Here is a 27,721-nt window from a genome sequence, read left to right as displayed (position 1 = left end):
TCATCGAGTGCATTATGAGAGAAAGTATTCGTCACTCCTTGGATCTCGTTTCCCTGGTCTCTGTATATGCTCCGACTGAGGCGAATGATCTCACCGTGAAGGACGCATTCTATGCTGTGCTCGAGTTCGTAGTTAATCAGTGCCCCAGACGAGATACTCTTCTCATCTTGGACACTCTGGATAACCTTTTGGGGGCCCTCTGTGCTGAATGCAGATTCGGAGCCACTCGGATTATGGGTTTCCTGGGTCAAAACTAAGATTCAGGCTTTCAATGACATCTTTGATGCTGCTATATTGTCTGTACCTGTTTGTGGTGAGGATGTTGAGGTCATGGAGAGATTCACTTGCGTTGGCAGTGATATTCATGTCTCTGTTGGCTGAGCCAAAGGTCAATAGACATCTGGATCAGGCCTGGGGAATCATGGATTCACTGGATCATGGGGTGTGGTGCTGTCGGTACCTGTGCAGGAGGACGAAAGTCTGAGTCTTCAGATCCTTGGTGCTTCCAGTCTTCCTCTATGGATGTGAGACTTGGACTCTGACTAGGGATCTGAGACAGAGAGTTAACTCCTTCAGTACCAGGTTTCTTTGGAGAATCCTTGGCTCCCGCTGGTCAGACTTTGTGTCCAACGAGCGGTTGCTAAGAGAGGCTCAAATGAGATTTGTTATCTGTCTAGCCAGTGGGCATCATCTCCTGCTGTATGGACATGTGGCTCATTTTCCTGACGCTGATCCTGCTTTACCAGATTCTCTCAGCAAGGTAGCCTTGTGAGTTGAGGAGGCCAATGGGCTGAGCACATGCCTCAAGGTTGCAGCAGGCTTATCACCATTTCAAGGAGATGGGGTTGGCTAGTCGGAGGCCCCTGGAGTACCGGCGCAAAGTGGACGCAGCGACGCATTTCTCCGGCGCATGCTCCGATTCCTGAGCTGAGCTGACATTGGACTGTAATTATTTTTCTTATTTGAAAGTTCGACCCAAAACAAGAGGGCAAATTCCATTTAATATAATTCAGATTTGTAAAATGCATATATTCCCCTTGTGGAATAACCATAGCAAATTGCAACTGGTTTGTATTTTTCACTGCTATAATGCTCTTGGCAGTTGTTGAAGGTCATTAATTGCTTCTGTTTTATAATAATCTGGGCCATAAGTCCAACCACTTAACTCAACCACAATACCACTTCACTTGACCAGACTCTGTGGTATAATAGTTAGAGTGACTGCTCTGAGTCTGGAAGGGAGGTGGTTCGAACCTCAGACCAAGCCATCCCAAAGCCTTTAAAAATAGAATGTGCTGCTTCCTTGCTTTACACTCAGTATTTCGAAGGATATAATACAGACAAACACTCATAGTTTGGCAACCATAGTGCAGGCTTTGAGCCAAATAGCCTCCTGCTGTCTTGAAGAAGGTCTTTGTGAAGGATGAGGAGGAGATTGGGACCATACTCTGTGCAGAGCGTTGGTGCTGCCTAAGCAGTCTCCTTGGCTATTGGGCACAATCCTTGACAGGTCGTCACTCCAACACAGGATACCAGCAAGCTGGCACTCATTCTGCCGACCTCGGAAGGATGACAGGTCGTGTTAACTCCACCTTGTATTAATTCAACAGCTAAGCGGGATTTGAACTCGGGATCCTCGGATCCAAAGCCCGCCACCCTAAACATTAAGCCGATACCAGGCATGGAATATATATATATATATATATATATATATAGATATTTATATATATATATATATATATAGATATTTATATGTATATATATATATATATATTTATATGTATATATATATATGTGTATATATATATATATATATATATATATATATATATATATATATATATATATATATATATATATAGATATTTATATGTATATATATATATATATATATATATATTTATATGTATATATATATATATGTGTATATATATATATATATATATATATATATATATATATATATATATATATATATATATATATATATATATATATATATATATATATATATATATATATGTATATGTGTATATATATATATATATATATATATATATATATATATATATATATATGTGTATATATATATATATATATGTATATATATATATATATATATATATATATATATATATATATATATATATAATGTATGTATCTTACCCTCTGAAGTAAAGTTCTGCTTGATGTAATTGCTAACTTTATGTGAAGTACCAGCACACTTTTGTTAGCTAATCAACCTTGGGAAGTTTTTAGAACTTGCTCACACAACTGTTGAACAAGCAAGTGAAAAATGCACGTCATTGCATTGTGTAACAGTCTATACAGGTTTTACAAGAATGCTTTTCCTGAATTTTGCATTCACAAGCTTCACAACTGCATAATTCTAATTTGCATGACTTGTTAATCATGAATTCATGTGAGAGCTCACAATTTTATTAATTTTTTTTTGGCAGCAGCACTATGTGTGATTACGACTTCAGTGATTAAAGTCAAATTATGTCTCCATTGGCCTGACAACGGTGCTAGATTGGAGTCTCGTGGCACGATACATGCTTTCTGGAGCACGTTTCTCATCTGCACTTAACAAATCCAACACAACCGTGACAACTACTAGAGACAGATAAAGTCTGAACAAATGCAAAATACTCACACAATGAAATTAGTCCTTGGAAGCATTTAACCAGCCTCGGTGGTGTAAGTTGATTGATTGTCTGCTTTGAGTGTAGAAGCTCCATGGTGAGAACCCCAGCCGAGTCTTACCAAAGACTTTAAATATAGTATGTGCTCCTTCCTCGATTGATGGTCTTAAAAAGGATAGAGCATGGAAAAAATACTATAAGTTGGTAATAATAGTGCAGGCTTTGATGAGCCTAATGGCTGCCTCCTGCATCGAAGTTCCTTGTAAGAGAACCTGAATTATTATTATTATTATTATTATATTATGTATCATTGGGATTTGTTGCTTGTAAACATGCTGTACATCAGATGTTCAGTACATAATACTGTCTTAATGTTCAAGAGAATAATTCAATACTTCACCTGCAAAATATAAGGTGGGGTGTTGGGGGAGGAGGCGATGGTTAGTGACTGCCTGTGCCGAAGGTCCCATACGTGTCCCAGACATTTTGTACATTGTTTCCAGAATTTAATGCGACACAAGGCAACGTTGATTTAAATATCATTTGATTGTTGTTTTCATCTTTGCTGAATGAGCCAAAAATGGACAATAACCTTATCTAAAGTTAAAGTTTACAGAATTTCCCATAAATTGCTAAATACATATATTTGATGGAATTTATTGATTATATGACTTGTTCTTGCTGCTTTTTTTTCTTTTCTTATGTCTCTGAAGGTGAATAACATCGAACCAAATACCACAGAAACCTATGTTGCCCCAGAGACCGATGTTGCCAGCAAGTACACTGCCTCTTTAAATGCACTTCGGTGCTTTGGAGACCGTGGTACAGATACTCCGTAAGTGCAACATTATTAATGCTCGACTTGGTCGCAGTGCAAATTTCTAGCATAATGTCAGTGGTGGTTTCCCTGTCTTGCTCATTGTTACATTGCAATTTGCGTTTGTTGCACAGATTGACCATATAATTAGAGGTGTAAGTATTCTTTACCTTTATCCAATAATGTAGCTCCTTCATGGAATTATTTAATAAATTTCCACCCACTACCTGCAACAGTTACAACTAGAAGGGCACTTGGTGGAGCACATACCTCCACCATGTAATGCATGATCCACGAGAACATCCACATTTTTGAAATATCATGCTATACAGTACTATATCGTTTTTGGCACAATCTCTCAACGGTGAAGAATCACTATTAAATAATTCTCGTATCCAGATTTGGATCTTCACCAAAATCGAAGCAATTCGTCCGTGTCACACACTCAACATGCCCACCATGTTTTGTCTGATTCCGTCCACAACTTTTTGAGATATCGGTTCAGCCGGATCTCTCAATGGTGAAGAATCGTTTAAAATTTTTTTCTATTAGTCAGATCCGGATCCCGATGTTCAGCAAAATCTAATCAGTTTGTCCTTGTCACACACCGAACATGTCCACAAAATTTCATCCGGATCCATGCACAACTTTTTCAGATATCCTGTACACAAACAGAGAGGGGTGAAAACATAACCTCCTTCACCTTCGGTGGTGGTGGTGGTAAACATATAGTTGTTGTCTGGCTTTTCGCTGCAAGCAAGGCCAAATCAATTTTAAGCGTTTGTCCAATGGAAGGATTTATTCCACCATTCACCCATCATGGATAACATCACGGCATTTACTTAAGCTGTGTTTCAAGCCAAACCGTCACAACATTGTTGGTGCTGTTTACATTTATTCGGGTTTTTTTTTCACACAGGATTGTTGTAGTTGTTTTATGTGCCTTCTGTACTATCAAATTCCATTTCATGCCATCATACACCCTTTTATGGCTCTACCTGTACGTTCCGTGTGAAGGAAGAGAACAGACAAATGTTCAGCAGACAGGTCGTTGGCAAGTGCATGGCATGGCATGTTCTCTCACAGCATGAAAGGTCCATTTCGGATCAATGTGACCACTAACGGTCAGTAGCGCGATGCATTATGATGTGGAGAAAAACGCACTCAAGTAGCGTGTTTGTTTATCTTTCTGGTTATATGAAAACAAATTTTGAATTGCTGTGAAGTCTGATTCAAAATACCATCAAAGCACATACAGTGGCCTGAAAAGGTACTCACCCCCGACCAATAATGCCACATTTAGATGATTTAGAGATTAAGTAAAAACAATTTTTTCCAAATGAACTTTTTTTTTATTCATAACTGAAGAGATCAATCCAAACAATGTTGTCGATGAAGGAGGTTCCATGTCAGGAATACCTGCAAAAAAAAACATGTAGAAATCAAAATCCACTGGTTGCTGAAGTGTTCGTCCCTTTTGTCAGCACTTGGGTGAATCACCGTTTATAGCAATGAGCTTTGCTTTGCGCCAGTCGTAATGCTTTGAATTTAGACCAAAAAGTTAAATTATTGTCTCGTCTGACCACAAAACATTTCTCCACTTGCCTGCACTATTATTAAAATGCTTTTTTTTTTTTGCATCTTAACGATACTGCAGGCATGTGAACATGCTAGAAATACAAAAAAAAAAGAAAACCACACGAAAAATAGATTGTTGGCTGTAAACACTACCATTATGGCCCATGCACCTGTATCCTCCATGCACCCTATTACTGTATGTCACATAGTTTCTTGGCATGGGTTATGAACGTCATAAATTTAATTCTTCACTCACGTCGGGTCATAGATCAGATATAAGAAGTTTCAGATTTTTCGGATAAAAATTTCAATTCAACCAATTATGGCTGGAGTACCACTTCACTGATGATGTCGCCATTATCACCTTGTATACCCCCATGGGGAGTTGATGACGCATTCCAAGTTTCAATTTTTTTGCTGAACAGTTTCGGAGAAAATAATGTCCAAACTTTTTCCCTTCAATCCAATATGGCCGCCATACCATGAGACCTGTGACATCAGAGTAACAATAAAATATCCTTCATGGGGAGTCCCTCCTATGTTTACTGTTTCGCATCGATCGAACAAGCGGTTGCACAGAAAAACATTTTAAAAGCAAAAATACATGCACACGCACACGCACACATTGCAATAGTCTCGCATCCCCCTTTGGGGTGAGACTAACAAGCTCAGGTTGCATCAAAATGTGAAAACTTTGGAGGAGGGTGAATACTTTTGAAGGCCACTGTAACTACAACGTCTTCCTTCTTTCTCCCTACAGAGCCAAATAAAGGTTTTCAATTTGTGGAAGAGCATGACAACATAGGGTAAATGATCAACAAAGTGGGCGGAGGAGGAAGTGTGCACAATATACACAGATGTACTATGGGGGAAATTACAAGGAAATTTTGCACAGGTGGAGGCCATTCAGCCCATCATGCCTGCACCACACCAATACCAGATTTAATAATTCTGTCAATACCCCCTACCCTTCATGTGAAACCTTTTGACTGCTACACTGGTACTCATATCGCTGACCTCAGAAGGATGACAGGCTGAGTCAACCCCTTGGTGTTAATTCAGTGGCAAACAGGGCTTGAACTCAGGACCCTAGAATCCCAAACCACCACCATAACCGCTAAGCCAACACCAGGTTAAACCACACCAGCTTACCATGGGGGGATTGAAGGAGTTTCAGGTGAAATTGGGGGTGGGGGAAGGCAGAGTTTCAGTATGGGTAGCATGGCACAAAGGTAGAAATGTGAGCGAGGTGGCAGTGCACAGTAGACTTGAAGGGCTAGAAGGCGGAGCACACGACTACAAACTTGGGAAGAAAGTCACATATACGATGCAACAGAGGGTGAGTGAATTTCAGGTGTGCCGAGCCAAGACTGTGGTAGGGTAACAAGGTAAGGGTTGCTGGTAGAATGCACACAATTGGTCAGGGTTTGGAGGGGCAAGAGGGATGAGATGAGACCCGAAGAGAGATTGCAAAGATTGTGCAAGGCCAACGAACCTGTTTGCCTCAGCCTCTTTTCAGGATAGGCAATCACACAGAGGGTCTTGAACTACAGCCGAAAGGGAGCAAGTGAGGAAGTAACAGCACCAGCTCATAGTGGGGAACCAGATTCGAGAGGGCTTTGGATGAAGACTTTGTACACCATTATAAGCTGAGGGGAGGCTAAAGAAGGATTTAAAATTGTTTTTATTTGCCAACGTCGTGGAAGATGGGGTTTTGCAATCACCTGTGCATGCGTGCATATGTCTGTCCAGGCCGTAACTGTGTTGTCGTCAATATGGAGAAGCGAAATTAATAATTTGGTCAAAAAGTCAAAGGTCAAGGTTGCATAAAATCGTCAATTTTCATCTGATTGACTTGAAATTTCAACAGGGCTTGCATATTGGTTTGCCAATAAAATGCTGGAAGCCAATTATCGAGGGCAAAAGGTCAAGGTCGTAAAATCATCAATTTCCATCTGATTGACTTGAAATTTGAACAGGGTTTGCATATTGGGTCACCGAATTGGTTCACCAATAAAACTCTGGAAGCCAATTACTGAGGGCAAAAGGTCAAAGGTCAAAGTCGTAAAATCATCAATTTCCATCTGATTGACTTGAAATTTGAGCAGGGGCATATGGACTTCTCCAGAACTAGTCACTGTAATATGCTTTTCATTGGGTCGAAAGGTCAAGGTCGCCGAGAATCATCAATTTTTTTTTGTATTTCCTTTCGCTGTTTTCATCATGTTTGGCATACGGAAGAAGAAGAAATCCGAATACAAAGCAGACGTAGACAGGCTTTGAATTTTCAGATGCTTTCTAGTTTTACTTTGAGGTTGTGCAAGGCTTCTGGCAACTCAGCAGATGATGTAATAATGCTGGCTGTAGGGAGTGAAACCTGTCCCAATCTCTTTTGGGTGGAGTAAAGGAAGACTTGCTGTACTTAGTTCTTTCCACTGGGTTAAGAATCATTTGATTTTCATTTCATTACAGTTAGACGTTTTATGTTATCTTATCTAAAAAATAAATTCAACTTTTTTTCTTGTTTTTTTATACTTGGATGTTAATTACCTTCACCAAAGGAGAGGGTATTGCATTTGGGTCCGTGAGTTTGTCATTATTTGTTTGTTTGTTTGTGTGCACCTAACTTTCGTGTTTTTCTCCACAACTGCTTGCGGATAGAAAGAAATTTTCACCATTGGTGCGACGACTCATGTTTGTTTCAATGATAATTATGACATCACAGGAAAAACTTTGAACCTCTTTCACTGAAACCGCACCAAGGAAAAAATTTAAACTTGGCACGTAGCAAGTACTCCTCATGGGGAATTAGTTTGGTTTTTTTTAATGAGGTCATAGATACCCTCGTTATGACGTCATAATTGTATATGTAGAACTCTACATCCGATCAGTATGAAAATTTTTGAGGGTCATTAAGGGATAAAATGGTTCACATAAATTTTTTTCGTGATGTCATCGGTCACATGATTCGGCGGTCATATTGTTTAAATAATAAAAAAACCTTCAAAAATCTTCTCTGAAGTGGCTGAAAAGATCGAGGTGAAACATTACACTATGACCGCCTGTCCATGAGAAACAAAAGGTCCACACACATGATATCATAGGTCACATGGTTGGCAGCCATATTACTTTTGATGACATGACCATGACCGACTTTACTATTTCTTCAAAAAACTTCTTCTCCAGACCCACCAGTCAGAATGCTACCAAATTTGGGTTCCAACATTATGCCAGCGTAGGGATGTTAGTTTGTGGAGGCCATTCCGATCACATTACCAGAAGTGTGTGAAAATGGCTGCTTTCGTCAATTTTTGAAAAGTCACGTAAATTCCTTTAAAAAATCTTTTTCTCCAGACACACCAGTCAGAATGCTGCCAAATTTGGGTTCCAACATTATGCCAGCGTAGGCATGTTAGCTTGTGGAGGCCATTCCGATCACATTACCAGAAGTGTGTAAAAATGGCTGCTTTCGTCAATTTTTGGAAAAGTCACGTAAATTCCTTTAAAAAAGTCTTCTTCTCCAGACACACCAGTCAGAATGCTGCCAAATTTGAGTTCCACCATAAGGGCAGGGTGCTGATGTTAAATTGCGGAGGTCATGCCGATCACTTGACCGGAAGTTTGTCAAAATGGCGGTTGTGTAGATTCCTCAAAAAATCTTCTTCTCCAGACCCACTGTTCAGAATGCAACCAAATTTGGGTTCCAACATTAGGACAGGGCCCAGATAATGCTACAGGTCCAGTGGTCCTATTTTTTTTAATCCATGCTTGGTTGCACTTTCTTGTTAATATTTTTATTTGGTCTACTGGCTGTTTGCTGTGTCCTTGGGATTACTCCAGGCATTTTGAATAATTGATGTATAATTGCTTCCATTGCTTCTAGGCCAGTTTCACAACCTCTGCCAATGATTGTCAATGACCTGCCCGTGAAAAACAGTTATGAGGAGGTCCAAAAGCTTCCACCTCGTCATCGTCCTCGCCGCAAGCGGAGTCCAAGAAACGATTCACATGGTCCTAATGACTCCGACTATACGACAGATGCCGATTCCTGTGATGAGTTGGATGATGATGAGGATCTGGAAAGGTAGTATCTTGTACTATCATCAGTAATAGCACTCAGAGTACTGGGTGCAGTAGTGTTCATGTAAATTAATCATTGTGTGAAATTGTTGCTGGGTTTATAATGACCATTAAAGAGTACAGTATTTATTTTTACCTTATCATGCACACCAACAGGGATAATGAATCATCTCTGAAAGGCCCATCAAAGGTTTTGTTCTACTGTTTATCGAGCTTTTTGATATGATGTTCTTTGTAAACTTGATACAATTCTTACCAGATTACTATATTTTTGCTACACAGTGATTTTATCATTTGAAAGCAATTAAGTAGTTAAGAGTTAACCTGTTTAAACAACTCAATGTTAACCACTTTGGAATATAGGTGCGGATGACGTTTTGACCATTAGCCTTTAGTCAGAACAGCGCTGATTGTTCTTGATATAATGATGAAAGCCCATTTTATTCTGACGACAATTGAAAGCTCAACATTAGCTGTACTTAGCTTCCCACTGCGGTCATCATACTCATATCAGTTTGGCAATTGATACAATCCATTGTTTAAATAACCCTTTGACACAAACCGACACGAGCTTTCGTGAAGACTGCTATCATATTCTCCACGTGCAGCTACCACCTGTCGCTTCACTGATGGGAATATTAAGAGAAGGAAGGAAAAGAGGGGGGGGAGAGAGAGGGATGTGTGGGAGGGTGCTGCACTGTATTAGGAGGGGGTGGAGTGAGGAATGGGGAGAGAGATAGGCAGAGATAGAGACAGAGATATCAGAGTTGGCAGAGAGAAAATGTTATGCTTTATGACACACACACACACACACACACACACACACACACACACACACACACACACACACACACACACACACACACACACACACACACACGCACACACACACACACACGCACACGCACACGCGCACGCACACACACACTGTATTAGTGCTTGGCCGACATTGCCAATTCTTCAGGAATCATCAGATTGGAGTCGGTGTGATTACTGACTACTGTATGTACTGTATACAACCCAAAAACCTAGACTAGCTTTCACCCTTGTTTTGGGGGAATTTCAAAAAACAAATTATGAAAACAACATCTCATTATAATTGTTTCAAGGAGATGTGCATGAACATTAATGTTTATAAACAGCTGGCAACCGTCATGTGACGGGTGGAAAAAATTGGCTCAGTAATTTAGAAAACACGCCAATCCGGCAAAGGGCTCGGAAAATGGTTGTTATCAAATATTTTTTGCTTTGGAACTCACAAAGAGAAACCGTATAACCTTTCCAAAGCACACCTGAGTCATATAAAATAACCAATTGCTTTGGAAATAGTGACGAGGACAAAGGAAAATGTGATCATTCGTACGTTGCTGAGGTTAAAAAAGTCCACTAACTATCATCATCATCATAAGATACGGGATGAAACTATGCCACCATGGCGCTCGTAACCAAGCATGCATGCACACACGCACACACGCACACACACACACACACACACACACACACACACACACACACACACACACACACACACACACATACACACACACCAGTGGAGAAGCCCCTTTACAGATCCACTTCCACCCATATGTACTTTTACCTTGAAGCAACTTCCGACTGTAAATCCCGATTGGGAGACTAACTGTAGCATTATCAACTGCAGGGTGCTCGGCAAGTGGCTTAAGCACTGAAGCAATCACTCCAATTAAATGGTTGATAAGGGAGGACTGGCTTGGCAAGCGATAGGAAGTGATTGGTAATAGCACATACGTGCAAAAAGCTAAACTACCAGCTTCTTAACATTTTGAGATTTCACTCCAGATTTTGGAGTTATTTAGTCCACGTGATCCGATCCTCCAAACTCAAATTATGTTTCCATTATCTACTTTAATTAACCTGTGAGAGTAGATCATGGAAAATTGCATCATATGATGCATGAAATCACTCTAAGCTCCTAATTTGAAAACTACAGCACATAGAAGAGTTAAGTGATTTATCGTGATTCATAGGAATGTAGCCGAGGAATTTGGTGACATGAGTGAGGAAAGTGAAAAAAAACTAAAACATTTTGAGTGCTTTATCATTCATAAACCATTGTGGCCTGTTCCAACTTACTTAAGGCATTGTTGAGCAGGCTGAACAAAAATGGTGGATTAAGACACCAGCAATGGAGAGAGAGGTGGCCCAGGATGTGCCTGATAAGGGATATGATGAAACAAGTCCACTAATTATCTTCAAAAGGGGTGTTTTAATAAACCCAAACTTCCAATGTTCACTCGTGCACTTCCTTGGAGTTCCCTTGGTATCCATGCAAAGTTTCAGGCTGATAGGTTTCATGGTTTGGGAGTTGTGGAGGACACACACACACACACACACCGACAACAAAGTGACGTCCAGTGCATTGTATTGATCTATAGGTTGACAAGATAGCACTGAGTTATTCACCCCCACCTTCTAGCTCTCGAGCTTGTAGTCTAATTTCGATTTTGCTATAAATTGGTAAACCTGGTGTTTCACAGGCAGTGTGATGCATCAATGTGGTTTATTTCATGAAGAGGAGGTGAGTTATCATTAACACCTCAAACAAACGACTGTACTCTGTCAAGTATTATTTGTCAGAGTGTTGACCCACCCAGGATTGCAACCCTCGGCAGAACCGATACCGTAAAGAGTGTTTGTATGCTGAATTCTGTCGAAAAGCAAAGTATTTGAGTTGAATATGTACAATATAGTATTGATTACTTGTAACAAGCTAAGAAAAAGGAAGAAAGAAAATGCTTAAATATGAAGCAAAGAAAGGGAGAATGCTCACTGGGTTCCGATTGCACCCAAATTGTCACACTGTCACAGCCAAAAGTGAACTCACAAAGTTCGATAGCAGTTCCCAAACAGCCTCAGCTGGTCACATTTATACACACGTAATCTTTTGCTGTTGCCATCCACGATCAGTCAGATTTTGTCGTATAATGTTGTTTTTCTGGTCCAGTGTCATGCCGTCGCATCGTGGGTCTTGATGTTATGCATTCCGAACTAGCGGATTGGCAATGTATTGCACATTTTGTTTATATCCAGGGAAACTCCTTGATACCCATAAAAACAAAGCTGCAAACAACTGTGATAAATAAGTGAGAGGTATTGCCTGCAGCTCTCATCATGGACGACAGACATGATTACCATTGACTTACCTTCATACTTATATTTCTTCTATTTCATTCAAATTTTTTTTTTAAGTTGCTGCTGCTTTTTCTTCCTCGCATAGTGCCTTTCCACCAATAAGAACGGATGCCCAGCGACTGTCATACAAGCGCGAGTTTGAGAACATAATGGTTGAGTACAAGAAAATGCAGGCTGATCTCGATAACGTCACACGCAGGCTTGCTGACCTTGACAAACAGTTGGACACGCTCCCTGAGGATAGTGCTGATTACCAGGTGAGTTAAATCTTTGATTACCCTTCTCCATCCCTCTTTGGATGATGTGCAACAAAAATAAGGGAACCAAGATGCTGCAAGAGGCCAATTGGATGATTACATTCATCTCAATGCATACTGTCCTTCTTGTGACTTCATCCTTCCATTGCACTTAACATTCACAAACAACTTTTGGAATATACCATGGGATTTTTGTCCCCGTCCCTCCGACAAGGCCGGAGACAGAGATATTTAAATAAGCTCCATCCGACTGACCAATCGACCGATCATCCATCCACTTACTTTTGTGTATGCCAGATTTCAAAAAAGCGTTCAAAATTTAGCTTTCATATTGCAGATATCGAATCCTCACAACATCATCTCAACCTGATTAGATCACCGCTCTGTTTGAGTGAATTCTGTTGTCAAGCAAACCATTTTGGTAACTTGACTTGTGTATGTGATATTTCAAAAACTTCAAGATTCAGCTTTTATATTACACAGATCTATTCCTCATTCCACTCAAAAGGTGGGGGACCGAGCGTATCAGCTCCTTGTTGTTTGACATCCATTTTCCCTCACGCACAAAAACTGGCTTATTGTCTTCCCTCCCACAAAATAGGGATGCACTATTCGGTGTAATTGATACGGTTTTTAGCTCTTTTAATAAGTTTTTATGTATTTGATTTGATAGATCATTCTTTTCAAGGAAACAATATATGGGTTTTCATTATTTTGACCAAGAGCAGTTTATTGATGCTGTCAATTTTATTTGGAGTCTTTTTGAGGGATAATTTTCAACAAATAAAGGGTATTCCCGATGGTTGGGAACTGCAGCCCCCTATTTGCGAACATTTTCCTTGTTTAATGTGAGTTTTGATTTATGCAGAAGCCGATAAAGGAGAAGAGGTTCGGCTCAGCTAAAATATTATCTCCAATATGTCATTATATAGATGTTTGTGTGGTTAACTACATGTTATTTGATAAGCTGTTTCATTGGATTTAGCCTGATAGCAGAAAAGCATAGCAGTGATGAAAATGTAGCTGCATATGTGGATGTGGTAGTTTAGAGTTGGATGGAATGGTTTTAGTACAAGTGTGTATCATAAAGATGACTATTTTAGTTTCCCAGTAGCCTTGTGTATGAGGGCTAGCAGGATAGCCGAGACGTACGTACACTCACCTCTAAGCTGTCTTGCCTGGGTTTGAATCCCGACCAAGCTAGAAACTGTCATCCTGGTGTTTCACCGGCAAGATGATTCATCAATGTGTGTTGTGCCTCGGATGGACGTTAAATGTGCGTTCTGTCTGCCGACATTAGTTGGTCGATGTTAAAGATCCCATGGTGTCCTTCGCGAAAAGTAGGTGAGCTATCGCCAGCACCATAGCCAAATTCCAAATTCCAACCATAACTACTGCTGGGAAGGCAATGACAAACCACCCAGTACAACCCTTGCTCAGGAATCTGCTTCAGTGGCCCTGACACTCTTTGGAGAGTATGATATGATAGAGATAGAGACAGACAGACAGACAGACTTCTATACCTTTATGTCTAGCAAGGTACCAATTACAATAGGTCGTCATGTTTTTTTTCATCTCAGCTCATCAGATTTGTAAGAATTTGTTTGGAAAAGGATGATTTTGTGGTTCATGCTAAGAGGCTGCATTCCATCATGTTAGAGAGGATTTATTTGGCGAATAGTTTGATGAGGTCATGTGAGTATTTTTCGACATCATCATAATCAATTGTTTGTTTGATTGTTTTTTTTTTATAAACAAGTTCCTGTTGCTTTGGATTTTGTGTCATAATAAAATTATATATATATATATATATATATATATATATATATATATATATATATATATATATATATATATATATATATATTCCCTCAAAACTGAAGTGCATCACAAAAGAGCCAGATGAGCAGAACAGGTAGTTCACTATAAATAATTTGTTTTCTTTTTTTTATTCTTTATTTCTTTCTTTTTCTCCTTTTTTTTTTCCTTTCTTTTTGTTTGAGTCTACATGGGAGGTGAACTCTTTCAAATTGTTTTTCAATAAGGCGGACTTGGCTGTGCCCGGATGTGTTTGAGGGTAGAGCAGTAGCAGCTGAAACCCGAATCCCATCCATCTTCCTCCTGATGACAATCTTTATCTAGTTATGTTCCTCCAAATGGCTCCAGTGTTGTATTTGGTCTTTTACTTGATTACCATCTCCTCCATAAGCCGTCCTATTGTAATCATGAAAGTGGGTGGGGGAGGGTCAGGGAGAGGGCGAGGGGGTGGGTGTGGGAGGAGGAGGAGGAAGTTGTCACTAAGGTGGGGGCTGTTTGAAAGTGCAGATTTGGTGAATCACAAATATTTTTCCTACATTTTATTTTACAGTCCTCGGCAACAATTATCTTTTTTGCTTTTATTACCTCTGCTACCAAAGGTAGTCAAAGGTTATGTTTTCACCCCTGTCTGTTTGTCTGTCTGTGAACAGGGCATCTCACAAAGTTATTCACGAATGCGGACGAAATTTTGTGTACAGTTTGGATGTGTGAGAAGTACGAAATGATTAGATTTTGGTGAGGATCCAGATCTGGATCCAGACCCGATAATTTTTAAAGTGATTCTTCACCATTGAGAGATGCCACCAAACACGATATATAGCATGATGTTTCAAAAAGTTATTAACGGATTCAGATGAAACAAGTTGGATGAGTTGGTTAAATGACAAGAACAAGTCTATTCGATTTTGGTTCCGGTCCGGATCCAGATCTGGCTCATCAGTGGGATACAAAACGTAAACAGTTCAGCCTGGTGGAGGTCCTGTATGCGCTCGACCAAGTGGCTTTCGAGTTGTCTGATGTTTTAATTTTTTTTTTTTGTAAGGCTCATCATAGTATTGTATTTTTGTTTAAAATTCAAAACGTGATTATGTGATCAATTTTCTTTTTAGTTCTAAAATTATAGCTGGAAAAGTGGTTAGCAGGGTTATCATGATTTAGCACTCTCCGGGGGGGACGGGTTAAGAGACAGAGGGATCGGAGGGGGGGGGAGACTTAGCAAAGATATACGATCAGGGTTACTTGAAATGAGGGACCATCTTTTTGTTACTCATTTATCCATGGGGTAGAGTGGGTGGTTAGAATAAAAATAAAAAATTGGGAGAAGTGAGGGAGGATTGAGGAGCAGGTGGATGATGATGATGATGATGATTCTTCACAGCTCGGTCAGCTTGTACATGACAAGCTGGAAGAGGATGGAAATGGAAATCCCTCGGGTTGTACTATGTTTACTGATCTTATTTGGTGTGGGGGCTGGCAGGATGGCCAAGAGGTATGCACACTCGCTTCGAAGCAGCTTAAGGCCCGGTCACACCTTGACGTTTTAGCCAACGTATGCCGATTTTTGAATTTTTTTTCTAAAACGCTGGCATATGTTGAATACGTTATGGGTAAGTTTTGATAACATTGAGAGCACGCTGGCATACGTCGTAGTACGTTGCCATACGCCGTTGTACGTTGGCTTTAAACGTTGTACTTTTCGGTTGTCCTCAAATTTTTTCATGCTTGAAATTTCACGACGTATGCCGGCGTATGACTCACACATTCCGCTACGCTGGCCACAAGTTGTAGGCACGGTCTGCGATCGTTGACAGACGTCAACACATGCTACTTGTAAGTTAATCATAAGTTGAGACATGCCGAGGTAGTGTTTAGAGTACCCGAAACTTATTTCCTACCTATGATTAACGTGTTGTTGGCACGTTACGCGATCGTTGCCACACGTAGACAGACGTTACTTTTAAGTTACCCATAGGCTGAAAGACGTCGGTATAATGGATCGTCCTTGTGTCAGCGTCCACGGCCACGGCCAGGACACTTATTTGCAGCATTCTTCAAACTTTTCTTCGGCATGACGAGGATGTTCACACTTCGATGTCTAGCTTGGCTATGATTCCAATTGTCCATCGGCAGCGTCTATTTAAAATAGTCGAGTTTGAGTGTTTTAACACGTTCAGAAGAAACGCTTCAAATTTCAAAACCCCAGCGTCAAAAAAAAAACAAAAAAAAAAACAAAGGCGAGTGACAGCAATTTAAATCGTTCATTGTAAACAATGAAACTAGCTGAGTGGTACCGTTTAAAAGTCGTTGAGTGTAAAAAAAATCGAATTGTTGAGCGCAAGCGTCTACTTTCAATAGTGGAGATGCAGCCATTTAAATCGTTGAGTGGCAGCCTATGAACCTACCCGTGGACACGCGGACGCAAGGAGGATCCATCATAACCCACACCCTCCCCCTCACACTCACCTACTACTGCCAACATGAACAAACTACTACTAATACTAATACTAATAGTAATACTGATACTGATACTGTTACTGCTGACATGGACATCGACTCAAAAAGGACTCGAAAACACTGTTGGGTTCCCCTTTTATGAACACCATTTTTATATACCAATTCCCAAAACCGCTGGGAACACGTCTTTATATGGCAGTTGTAACCTAGAAACACGTTCATTTATTTTTTTGTCGACCGGAAGACGTCATTGGAATACGTCTACATACGTCAATGTGTGTTGGGGCTACGTAAAGAATTGGTTCAAAGCACGTCAAACACAAGTTAGAAATAAGTTTCGCGTAAAAAAGACATTACCGCAACGTGTTTCGACTTATGAGTAGCTTATAAGTAGCGTTTGTGGATGTGTGTAAGCGTCCGCATATCGTGTGTAAAACTTATCCCCATCGCATGCAGAACGTGTGTCATACGCCGAGTACGTCGTAAAATTTTGAACATGTTCAAAATTTCTTGACGTACTCTACTTTCTACGACTTATGATAGCGTATTTAGCATTCTACTCGCGCATACCAAACTTACCCATACCGTATTCGACGTGCCCCAACGTTTTAGACACACTTTTTGTTATGTCAGCATACGCTGGCAAGATCGCCAAGGTGTGACCGCGATTTTGACCCTTCCATTTCTACGGCAGTTATGATCTGAATCGTTGTGCGTCAGCCTTTTAATAGGCTACGTCACGACATCGTCGGCGATGCGTGCAACACGCTATGCCTGAGTTAGACTATCGTTGGGCATCGGTTGTGTAGGCCGACAACAGGTTCAGCATTCGTTGGTATAAGTTATCTATAACACAACGAAACGTTCTGTGTTGTTACCAATGCGTTATACACAAGACCAAGTCGCTATGAATACGTCTGAATCTTTAAAAAAAAACTTCAAAAGTTCAACGTAAGCCAGCGTTTTACATAAATCTTAACACGTTGCCATCGCTGGCTAAAACGTCAAGGTGTGACCGGGCCTTTAGTCTGGGTTTGAATCGCGAACCAGCTATAAACTGTCATCCTGATGTGTCACAGGCAGGGTAATTCATCAATTTGTGTGCCATCCCTTAGATGGACGTCAAACTGGCGTTCCATCTGCCGGCATTAGTTGTTGACGTTGAAGATCCCATGGTGTCCTTCGTGAAGAGTAGGCGAGCTATCGCCGGCACTTTGAACAAATTCAAACTTCCTACCATGACTTCCTGAATCAGAATGGTGAACTATCCACGATTGTAGCTTAGTAATTGCTTTAGCAGCACCAATACTCCGCATAGGGTATGGTACATGATGATGATGCGTCGTGGTGATAGTTCAGCTTGTTCACTTGCTGAAGAGGCGTTGGATTAGCAGTCGAGGTTGCTCCTGGTCAAGAGTAGCCATGACTATTTGCATTTTTGATTACTTGGCTATGCTGCAGCCCTGTGTAAGAAAGCGAATTATTGTAAAAAATGTTATCAGCTGCTAGAACAAGCAAGCTTTGCTTTTCAAGAAAACAGGAAGTTGGTAGTGAAACGATTGATGGATGATAGTGGAAATGCAACCAGGACCTCGGAGGAGCAATACCATTATCGGCAGATGCTAAACGGAAACGTCTATCGAGGGGAGTACAGTGTATGAGGGAAGTGATGGAGGTGAGGAAATAACTGAAGCTGGGTTTCCAGATGATTGTGATCTCTTCAATTTAAGCATTAGCCCTTAAACTCGGCATTTTGCAAATCACTCTGAACGTACCTACCTTCAAATAGGCAAAACTATCTTGCAATGTATCGGTTGCAACAACAAACGGTGTACATTACTATTTGATACCAGACATGACATACAGCGTATCTGGAGGAAAAGTGTGGCCGATTACCTCATTTGTGTAACCACACAATCAGTGAGATCCATCATTCACAAGGTGTATCCAATTACAGAAAGATGGAGGCTTCCAGGCAAATTTGAGATGTAGTATTTGACTTTTGTTTTTTTATGGACGTGCACAATTCCATGTTTGGGATACGTTGTCGATTTAGAATGTAGATCATTGTATAAAATTGTATGCAGAGATGGACTTTGTCGATGACGATGATCACGCCTCTGGCCTGACCCGACGCGCCTCAAGGCACACCATCCTCTGGTGTCGCAAAACAGGAAAGGCCGCACTCCTCTCCCCCCCCCCATCTTCTTTCTCTCTCCCTCTTGCATCCTTTGTTCTCTGTGTGAATCTGTTGTCTGAAGGATTTATTCTAAGATAGGTGTTGAGGCCTCATTTGTCTGGTGAAGCAGTGTCTTTGAGTTTGTTTCTGTCATCTATCTCACTCTTCATTTGAATCAGACTTCCTTTATCATGTTCCCATCCCTGTGTTCAAAAATGAAATCCCTCATTTTTCCCTTAATCGCTGTGGTTGGAATGTGGCGCACCTCGCTCCAGCGTACCTAAATTATTGTTTGGGGGTAAAAGCACGTCTTCAGCTCACCACCAACCGCCCCTCCGGCTCACCACCAACCGCCCCTCCGGCTCACCACCAACCGCCCCTCCGGCTCACCACCAACCGCCCCTCCGGCTCACCACCAACCGCCCCTCCGGCTCACCACCAACCGCCCCACCGGCCCACCACCACCCGCCCCTCCGGCTCACCACCAACCGCCCCTCCTGCTCACCACCAACCATTTCTTCGGCTCGCACGAACTGCCTCTTCCTCCCGACTGACCACACACACACACACACACACACACACACACACACACACACACACACACACACACACACACACACACACACACACACACACACACACACACACACACACACCCCTCTCACAGGTCAGCCAGCTCCAAGTTGAATGTGCACATCTCTTGGTTATCATTCCAGCAATCCAGATTTGATATCGGACAGAGTTAGTACCTTTGTTCTCTTTTTTTGCACGATCTCAAACATTGTGGGTTAGTATCTCGACACCAAATCAAGTAAAACACTCTGTATTCACAGCATTCAGAATTAAACCCTCGATTAAAATGTGTAGCTGTCTGAGGCCACAAGGTGTCGCCATTGGTAGTGATTTTCACGGCTTTGAAAAAAGTGATGATTGAACATGTGATGTTTGACTTGACATACTCTTGGCTTACAGATTTGGACGCCCTTAATGATTGGTTGTTTCACTTTGTCACTTTTCCATTGAAAGTTTAATGTATTTACAATTGCTGATGCTTTTATTTCATAAAAAAAATGTTTTCCTTTAATTGGAAAAGGAGTCATTATGTATGGTTTCAAATGGAAAGTTGTAATTACAAGCATTCATTAGTAGCATGTTCATAACTTAATCTTGACTCGCTGATGATGGTGTCCAGGTGCTTTCGATTAATGTGCCATTCCAGATACAATTTCCCTCTTTCCCCCAACCACTCCAATTTTTCCCCATGTGCTGTGCAGTGTAGTTTGCAGAAAACTCTATTCTGTGAGGGATAAAAACGAATGTTTTGAAGGTTGTGGAAGTGTGACCAGCTGACAACAGAGGAACGATAATTAACTTTACCCATTGGGACAGGCAATTGTAATCGGTCTGTGTGTCAGTGTCCACCCACAGATCTACTGTAATATATATATATATATATATATATATATATATATATATATATATATATATATATATATATATATATATATATATATATATATATATATATTGTATGTAAGAGTCTGCACTGTTAAATGGTCAGTCTTGTTACCTCCTCCACTGAAGGTGGACAGAGGTTATGTTTTTCCTCTCTGTCTGTCTCTGTTTGTCTGTCTGTGAGCAGGATATCTCAAAAAGGTATGGACGTTTTCTGATGAAGTGTGGTGGACAGGCTGGTTGGGTGTGTGAAAAGGACGAATTGATTCGATTTTGGTGAAGATCCAAAACCGGAACCAGATCCGAGAATTTTTTTTATATTTTCCAATGTCTCTATTCATCATTGAAAGATGAGGCCAAAAAAACGATGTATATAGCACAATATTTCCAAAACATGTGGACGGATTATTACAAAACTTGGTGGATGAGGTGGGTCGGTGACAAGAATGAGCCGCTTTGGTGTGTGACGAGGACGAAAGGCCGGATCTGCATCCATACCAGAGTGGGATACAAAACTTAAACTGTTCAGCCTGGTGGAGGTATGTGCTCAACAGAGTGTCGTTGTAGTTCTAATTGTTTTGTTGAAGGGATTGTTTTTCCAACAGGTTGATAAATAATCATTTTAGCGAGAAAACACATTTATAGAAGAGATGAACATTAAAATTTACTCCCAATGTGCTAAATCCGAAGGAAATTGCGACATCGTTGCCAGTGAAATTCTTGCTTTTTGAAGTGCACAAACGAATGCAGTTTTTGCAGGCCTTTTAATGCCCACATAAGTTTTATTTACATTCAGTGCTCTGCAAATAAGCTGTGCAAACGAAATTGCACGACCTTGTCCGGTGTTCTTGCGTTGAGCTTGCTATGACTCCTGAATTGTCTTTGTAATTGGCATTTGATGCCACAAGATTTTCGTGCATCACCAGCCAGTGTGAGATGTTTATTGTCGCTATTATTTTTCTAATGTGTGCTTTGCATGTTCTCCACCTTGCCTGACCTTCCAGGCTGTTGCTGAGGAATACAACGAGCTGAAAGATGCAAAAAGGGTACGTAAACGGCGTTTCCTTTTCAGTAAAGGAAATTCTGTAACTTACATGTGTGTGCGCAGATCTATCTTCAAATCAAAATCTGACGATGCAACAAATTTGAATCGAACCCATTTTGACGGAGGTTATGGGCACACGGCCTGACTCGTCGGTGTTTTACTGTTATTGCAGAAAAGACATTTCCAGGATAAAAAGCAGAATGCAAAGGAGCTTAAAAGGAAAGCGTCTCATATCAAGCAAATGGTGAATGACTACGACCGTGCATAGGAAACAGCAACGTGCCTCGGTTGTTGCCTTACTTAAAAGCAATAAAACTTGCCTTTGTAATGATTTTCATCATCACCGGGGTAATAAATCTCTCTTCTATTTTCTCCTTCGTTTCTTTCTTCCTAATGCTTTATGTGTTGCATTGCACCGTGTGTTTTATCGCTCCACGTTCCATTCTTGCGTGGTTGTAAAACAATCTGATACGTTTTTTTTTTTTTTTTTCTTAAATTACATGCACTGTAAATACGTCACTTTTAGACTTTGCTGTATCTTGAGCGATCGTCTGCATTCATACTTTACGGATTATGTTTATAAACATTTTTGTTTCTTCTGGTACCTCCGATACTTAATTTTCTTTTTTAATCCAGGAAATATTGTGCAGGTTTGATGAGATGTATCAGAAGATCTTGTGCTCACACCAGCTGCTTCCATTGTAAATGTTTCATCGATCGTAGGTGGCCTTTGGATGTTTATGGAATTCTAATTTGTACAGATATATCTAAATGGTTTATCATGCTGTTTTTTTTTTTATTCAATAAAGCGTAAAAAATTATAGAAGTCAAGATTGGATATTGTAAAGACTTCTGGAGACTTTGTACCACATATGGCACAGCTTAAGTTGTCATCATTCATGCCTGACGTTGCAAGCTCTATCTGTCAATTTGATTTTCGGATGCTGTACTTCCTTCGGTCTTTCTTACTATAACTTGGAATGCTGCCCTTCATGGCATGCAGTTTTGCATGCTCGAGTGCTTTATACAGGCCTGTTTGATATTATTGTCGAACAGTATTTCTGGCTGCCATCTAACTATCTGTGGCCTATGGGATGATGACTGCTTTGATGCCTGTTGGCAACACACTGAATGTTTTATTTTATCTATGCTGAAGCACAATCCTTTCAATCTGGTTCTTATATCTGCAAGACAACATATTGATTGGAATTGATCAGCTCATCGTGCTTGTAAGGGTCTATGGTGACTCCATATACAGTAGATTGAACCGAAGCTTTGAGCTGAGATTTTGCTTTGCATTTCATCTTCACTTGGTTGCTGCTAAAATGTCAACGGATTGCATCCTTTAGTACATTTTATGGTTCTCCAAGAGAACTTTTTTCACATAATATTTGCTGGGAGTGTGACTGCTGAAAAAGAGAGCCGAAGACGATGTTTGATGACAAACATTGTGGAAGATCCAGCTGGAAGAGAGCTGAAAATGGGAAGAGTGGAGTAAAAGCAGCAGGAAGTCAAATGATTGAATTGCAAACTTTTGTTCCTCAGTATTTTAATTATACAGTAAGTAGATTTGACGGATAATTCACCAAGAAGAACAATGTTTGACAAATCTTTCAAAATAACAAAATTAATAAAACCAATATATATTTCAAATCGTTTTGCTATTCTTTCAGCACAGCTTGGCTTATAAACTCTTCTTAATGAGACTTTACTGCACTGTCTATGTACTGTATGTATGTATGTATATATTCCTTCATATGTATATCGGAGCAGGAATCTGTTAAGAGTTTGGCCCACAGGTGTGCACCATTTTCTAAGGGCTGCGGTTGTGCAGCTGACGCAGTTCTTCCTGTCATTTAGGGCAGGAATTTGGAATTTGTCCAGGGGTGCCTACTCAACGCATGAGCGACTTGGCCCAAAAAACTCCCTGGCCGACCCCTCGCAAGAAGGTTGGAATAATTGGGTCTTTTATGATAGTCGTAGTATTAGTTTTAGTCGTAGTCTCATGAAAGAGCTGAAATGTTGCAGATGAAGGTGCTTCTGTGTGATAGTATCACTTCTTGTTGATCATCAAACCCACATGAACCACATCTTTTAACTGTATATATTTATTTGTTAATCAGTGATTTTAAGCCCTGTTGAGGTGCCTGCACATGTATCAACATTGTGGCAATACATTGTTGTGGATCATTAATACATTAATAATAATACATTAATACACCATCGACACATACATTGTTGCAGATCCAGGGTTCGGGGCTTGCCACAAGGGGAAGCACTCAAGTTTCTCCCGAACACCCGGTCCTGAGGACGCCGACCACAGATAACTTCACGGTCAAACGGGCTGTAGTTCTTACACAGCCGTAAACGCTTGACCTAGACTACTGGCCGAGCAGGGTTACGCTTCCTTACTGGCAGGGTAACATAACCTCCGGCAGCCGGCCTGGTGGTGATCTGCCGAGCATAACAGATCGGTGCAGCACCGGATGGGGTACAACAGAGCAAATCAGGTGAGGTACAACTTCCCATCGAACTATACTTGCACACTGTTAGACCAATGAGGGAAAAGACAACCGAGACAGATTGGAAATAACAATAAACAATTATTTATTTCCACACACAAGCAAGCAATCATTTAAAAGCAAGTATTTATAAGCAAGAAAGCAAAAGGCACAGAAGAGCAGATTTAACCATTATACGTATTCTTTCTTCTACAATCTTATTTACACTAAGGACACGTGGCCATCATTCAAACAGGGAAGAAGAAGAATACAATAAGAAAAGCTTGAGAAGGGAACAAAAGTAAAGTATGGCGAAAAGAAAAGTAGAGTATCAAGTGAAGCACCTCTCCCTTCATATGGGATGGTTTCTCTGTGTGCAACTTTAACACAGGACTGAAAATTCTTTAATCAGCTTCGACTGGATGAAATTGGCTCCAAATTTGATAAGTAAATCCTTTGTACGTTGAGGTGATGTATTCAAAATTTCAGCAACGTCCATTTCCGCATTTTTGAGTTTTTAACGAAAACCCTTGAAGTCAGTCCGTCCGCCTGTCCATCTCTCAAAGGCTATACGTTGAAACGAGCTGAAACTTGGAATATATATCGGACAATATGTCTAATTAATGGCTTTCAAAACAAATTCCACCTATGTGCCATAGCTTTTGCTTTTTTGCTCATTATTATAGTTATTTGCTAGAGTTCTGTTCTTGTGCGATATGCAACAGCGACGGTGTTGCCAGAAGCAGAGACTCCTGCAGCAATCAAGTGAAATGCAAAGCACCCTCCCTTTATATGGAACAGTTTCTCTGTGTGTAATTTTAACACAGGGACTGAAAATTCCTACAGGATTGGGGGGGGGGGGTGGTTGCCCCCCAAATAGGTGTTTGTTTTCTTCTCTGAAACCACACACAATTTTGATGAAACTTGACTATAACCTTCATCACCTATGATGTACCAAAGTTTTTTTCATGTCATGAAAAAAAATTGAGGTCTAGTGGGTGCCTCCCTCAAAAAGTATGTATTTACTTTCTTCTCTGAAACTACACACACAATTTTGATGAAACTTGAGAACAGCCTTCATCACCCGTGATCTACCAAAGTTTGTTCATGCTATTTAAAAGTGTTCGGGGTTTTAGGGGGTTTACGGTAAGGGTGGGGGTTGCGCCAAAATATGTATTTGCTACAACATTGGTTTGTTGGTACATTTTGCTGATTCTCTCTCATATTGACTGCCGACTCGGTATCATTATTCGACCAGGTGAGCACCCAGGGGTATCGCTCCAACTTTTGGTCATCGGGGGAAAACCCCAAAAATTGGACATAGAAAAAAATTTGACTCCGGTAGTAAAATGGTCAAACGCAAGGGCTCATAACTTGTTGGATGAAACTGTTGGATGAAAGTGGCTGAGGAGTACGAGGAAGAGGGAAAGAAAGATAAATAAATGAGAAGTCAGAAGGAGGAGGCCCTGCCAAACCTATGGACCTATGCCAAACCAAATGCATTGTGTGCATTTTGGGGAGGAGGTGGAGGGGTTTTGCATTTTTGTAGATCTTGAAGAATTAACAGGATGAATTGTACATTTCAATAATATTAGGAGTATCCATAACTAGTAGAATCGGAATGTCTCTGAACATCCCATTGGTTGTCGTGTAGTTTTGAATCCGACTATGGCGGCCATTTTTACTAACGAAATGCAGCACCTCTCAACTTAAGTGGTTGATACGGAACGGCTGGTTTGGAAAGCGATAGCAAACTGCTTGCTTGCGCAACACTGCTGTTGTTTGCTTAATTGTGCACCAGGTGTAGTGATATGAGGAAATGACAGAGGAAGGGCCAGTGGACAAATGATCTTTCAACACCTGATTTTCCTCGCAATAAATATAGTCGTGTTGTACATAGCTATTGCATGTGAGGGTTCACTCAACGTTCAGAGCTTTGGGACTTGCCTTTATTTCTGATAATTTCTGCTTTCAAGTTAAATCTCTCAACCTGCAATGCTTATCCAAGTGTATCCATTAATGCTCTAAAAGGACCGTGCATCATCGCTGTAGCCACATCTATCTATAATTCCAGCAGTGTGTGTGTGTGTGTGTGTGTGTATGTGTGTGTGTGTGTGTGTGTGTGTGTGTGTGTGTGTGTGTGTGTGTGTGTGTGTGTGTGTGTGTGTGTGTGTGTCTGCTGTTTCTCGACAACCACTGGTCCGATCTGATTGAAACTTGCCAGGTGTATTGCTGGGGACCTGAGGATGTGCCTTTTCAAGGTTTTATATTAATCGGACAAGTGGTTCCCAAGTTATGGCCATTTATTTACCAACCAATGACGAGACACATTGTTACGTGGGCATGGCCCATGGGGGAAGGGAAGCTCAGCCGCACTCCCCATTACGTGTTACAACGTACTGGTTTCCGGATAATGATGACTTCGTGTATTCTAATATTTTCTCGATTTCTTATGCACATTTTTGATTAACACTATGCCCCCAAGTTATAATCGTTTTCATATGAGACGGTGCATACATTTCGGTAACATCAGAGTGAGCTGGTGTGCTCCGCACCAGGAAGTGAATTTTTTTTTCCTCTCTTCTCTTCTTTTTTTTGTTTTTCCTTGCGACGACATTCCGAAAAGGTAAAATACGTTGGCGCTAATTGAATAATTGCAATTAAAATTAAATTGCGAATAATCATAACTGCGATATGCGAACTTCCGGGCAACGCACGTACGGGCACGCGAGAGCGAAGAAACGGCCTGTGTGGTTGTTGTTTATTGCTCGCGGTTTGAATATTTATTTATTAAAATGTTTTTTTTTATGGGCACGTACCAGTATATTGTAATTAGCTCTGATCTTAGTGTTGTTGTGTTGTTTTAGTGTTAGAAGTAGAGACTCGTGCAGCAATCAAGGGAAGTGCGAAGTGCCCCTCCCTTCATATGGGAACAACGTTACCAGTCTCCGGGATTTTTGTCGGAATTCCGGGATTTTGCATGTTCCAGGAAGAATTGACAAATTCTGGGATTTTTCATTTTTCCACGAAACAAAAATAAATTTTATCAAATTTTCAAATTTTTATCCAAATCTCATGCCTTGTAGACTTCTTCCTCATGGTAGTGCGAAACTCGCTTGATTTTGCTCTCTCTTGTGCTGGTACCTGTCCCTCTCTGACTGGGTATACCCATCACCAGTCCATTGAAAGTTGGCTTCATGGCCAGAAATGACGGGCAAGTTGTTTGTTCTGTATCCCACCAGATGGCGCATATCGCCCAGCCGTACATTGCGGGACTGGCCGCACTGGCTTAGTTGCAAATGGTGGCTATTCTGAATTAGTTTTTCACCACCAATTCAGTGGTAATTCGGTTTCTCAATGTTATCATCATGAGTGATTCATCAGATGCCGCATCTGGAGCAGCCAAAAGAGCTGCAGAGGATGTGATAACATCAACAGAAGGTTGATGTCACTTCCTGTTCTGGGTTTGGAGCATTGGAAGATCTCCTTGGGGGCTCCCTGCTGACGATCTCAAAGTTAAGTTTCCGGTCGTTATCTTTCCTGTTTTAACTGTTAATTTTCCCACCGACATGTTACTGTGTGTTCCTAATTCGGTTTTGTTTCAAAAATCGTGCTATCTTTGTGAGATTTCGTCGAACTTGTCTGACTGGGTGCTTGAGGCCTATCCTTGAGGCTTGAGGCTTACCCTTTGTTCACCTCGGTGTACAATCGTGTTTATTTG

At 40.7% G+C, this 27,721-nt stretch overlaps 2 protein-coding genes across 2 annotated transcripts in view; one reads left to right on the top strand and one right to left on the bottom strand.

Annotated features, from left to right (window-relative positions):
* Nucleotides 1-21,998, top strand: part of OCLN (occludin) — a 57,135-nt gene extending 35,137 nt beyond the window's left edge. Inside the window, exons 4-8 of the mRNA XM_085850294.1 lie at nucleotides 3,359-3,480; nucleotides 8,924-9,124; nucleotides 12,377-12,548; nucleotides 21,459-21,500; nucleotides 21,672-21,998. Coding sequence (XP_085706420.1) covers nucleotides 3,359-3,480; nucleotides 8,924-9,124; nucleotides 12,377-12,548; nucleotides 21,459-21,500; nucleotides 21,672-21,767 — 633 coding nt within the window. The 3' untranslated portion in view covers nucleotides 21,768-21,998. The remainder of the gene's footprint in view (nucleotides 1-3,358; nucleotides 3,481-8,923; nucleotides 9,125-12,376; nucleotides 12,549-21,458; nucleotides 21,501-21,671) is intronic.
* HERC1 (HECT and RLD domain containing E3 ubiquitin protein ligase family member 1) overlaps nucleotides 1-27,721 on the bottom strand; it is a 964,782-nt gene that overhangs the window by 99,012 nt on the left and 838,049 nt on the right. The window lies entirely within an intron of this gene.

Source organism: Eptatretus burgeri, chromosome 12, assembly GCF_056783735.1.
Source record: "Eptatretus burgeri isolate ZD-2024b chromosome 12, Ebu_testis_v1, whole genome shotgun sequence".
NCBI classification, from domain to species: Eukaryota; Metazoa; Chordata; class Myxini; order Myxiniformes; family Myxinidae; genus Eptatretus; species Eptatretus burgeri.
The sequence above is the reverse complement of the archived record's forward strand: the minus strand, read 5'-3'. Positions and strand labels throughout refer to the sequence as shown.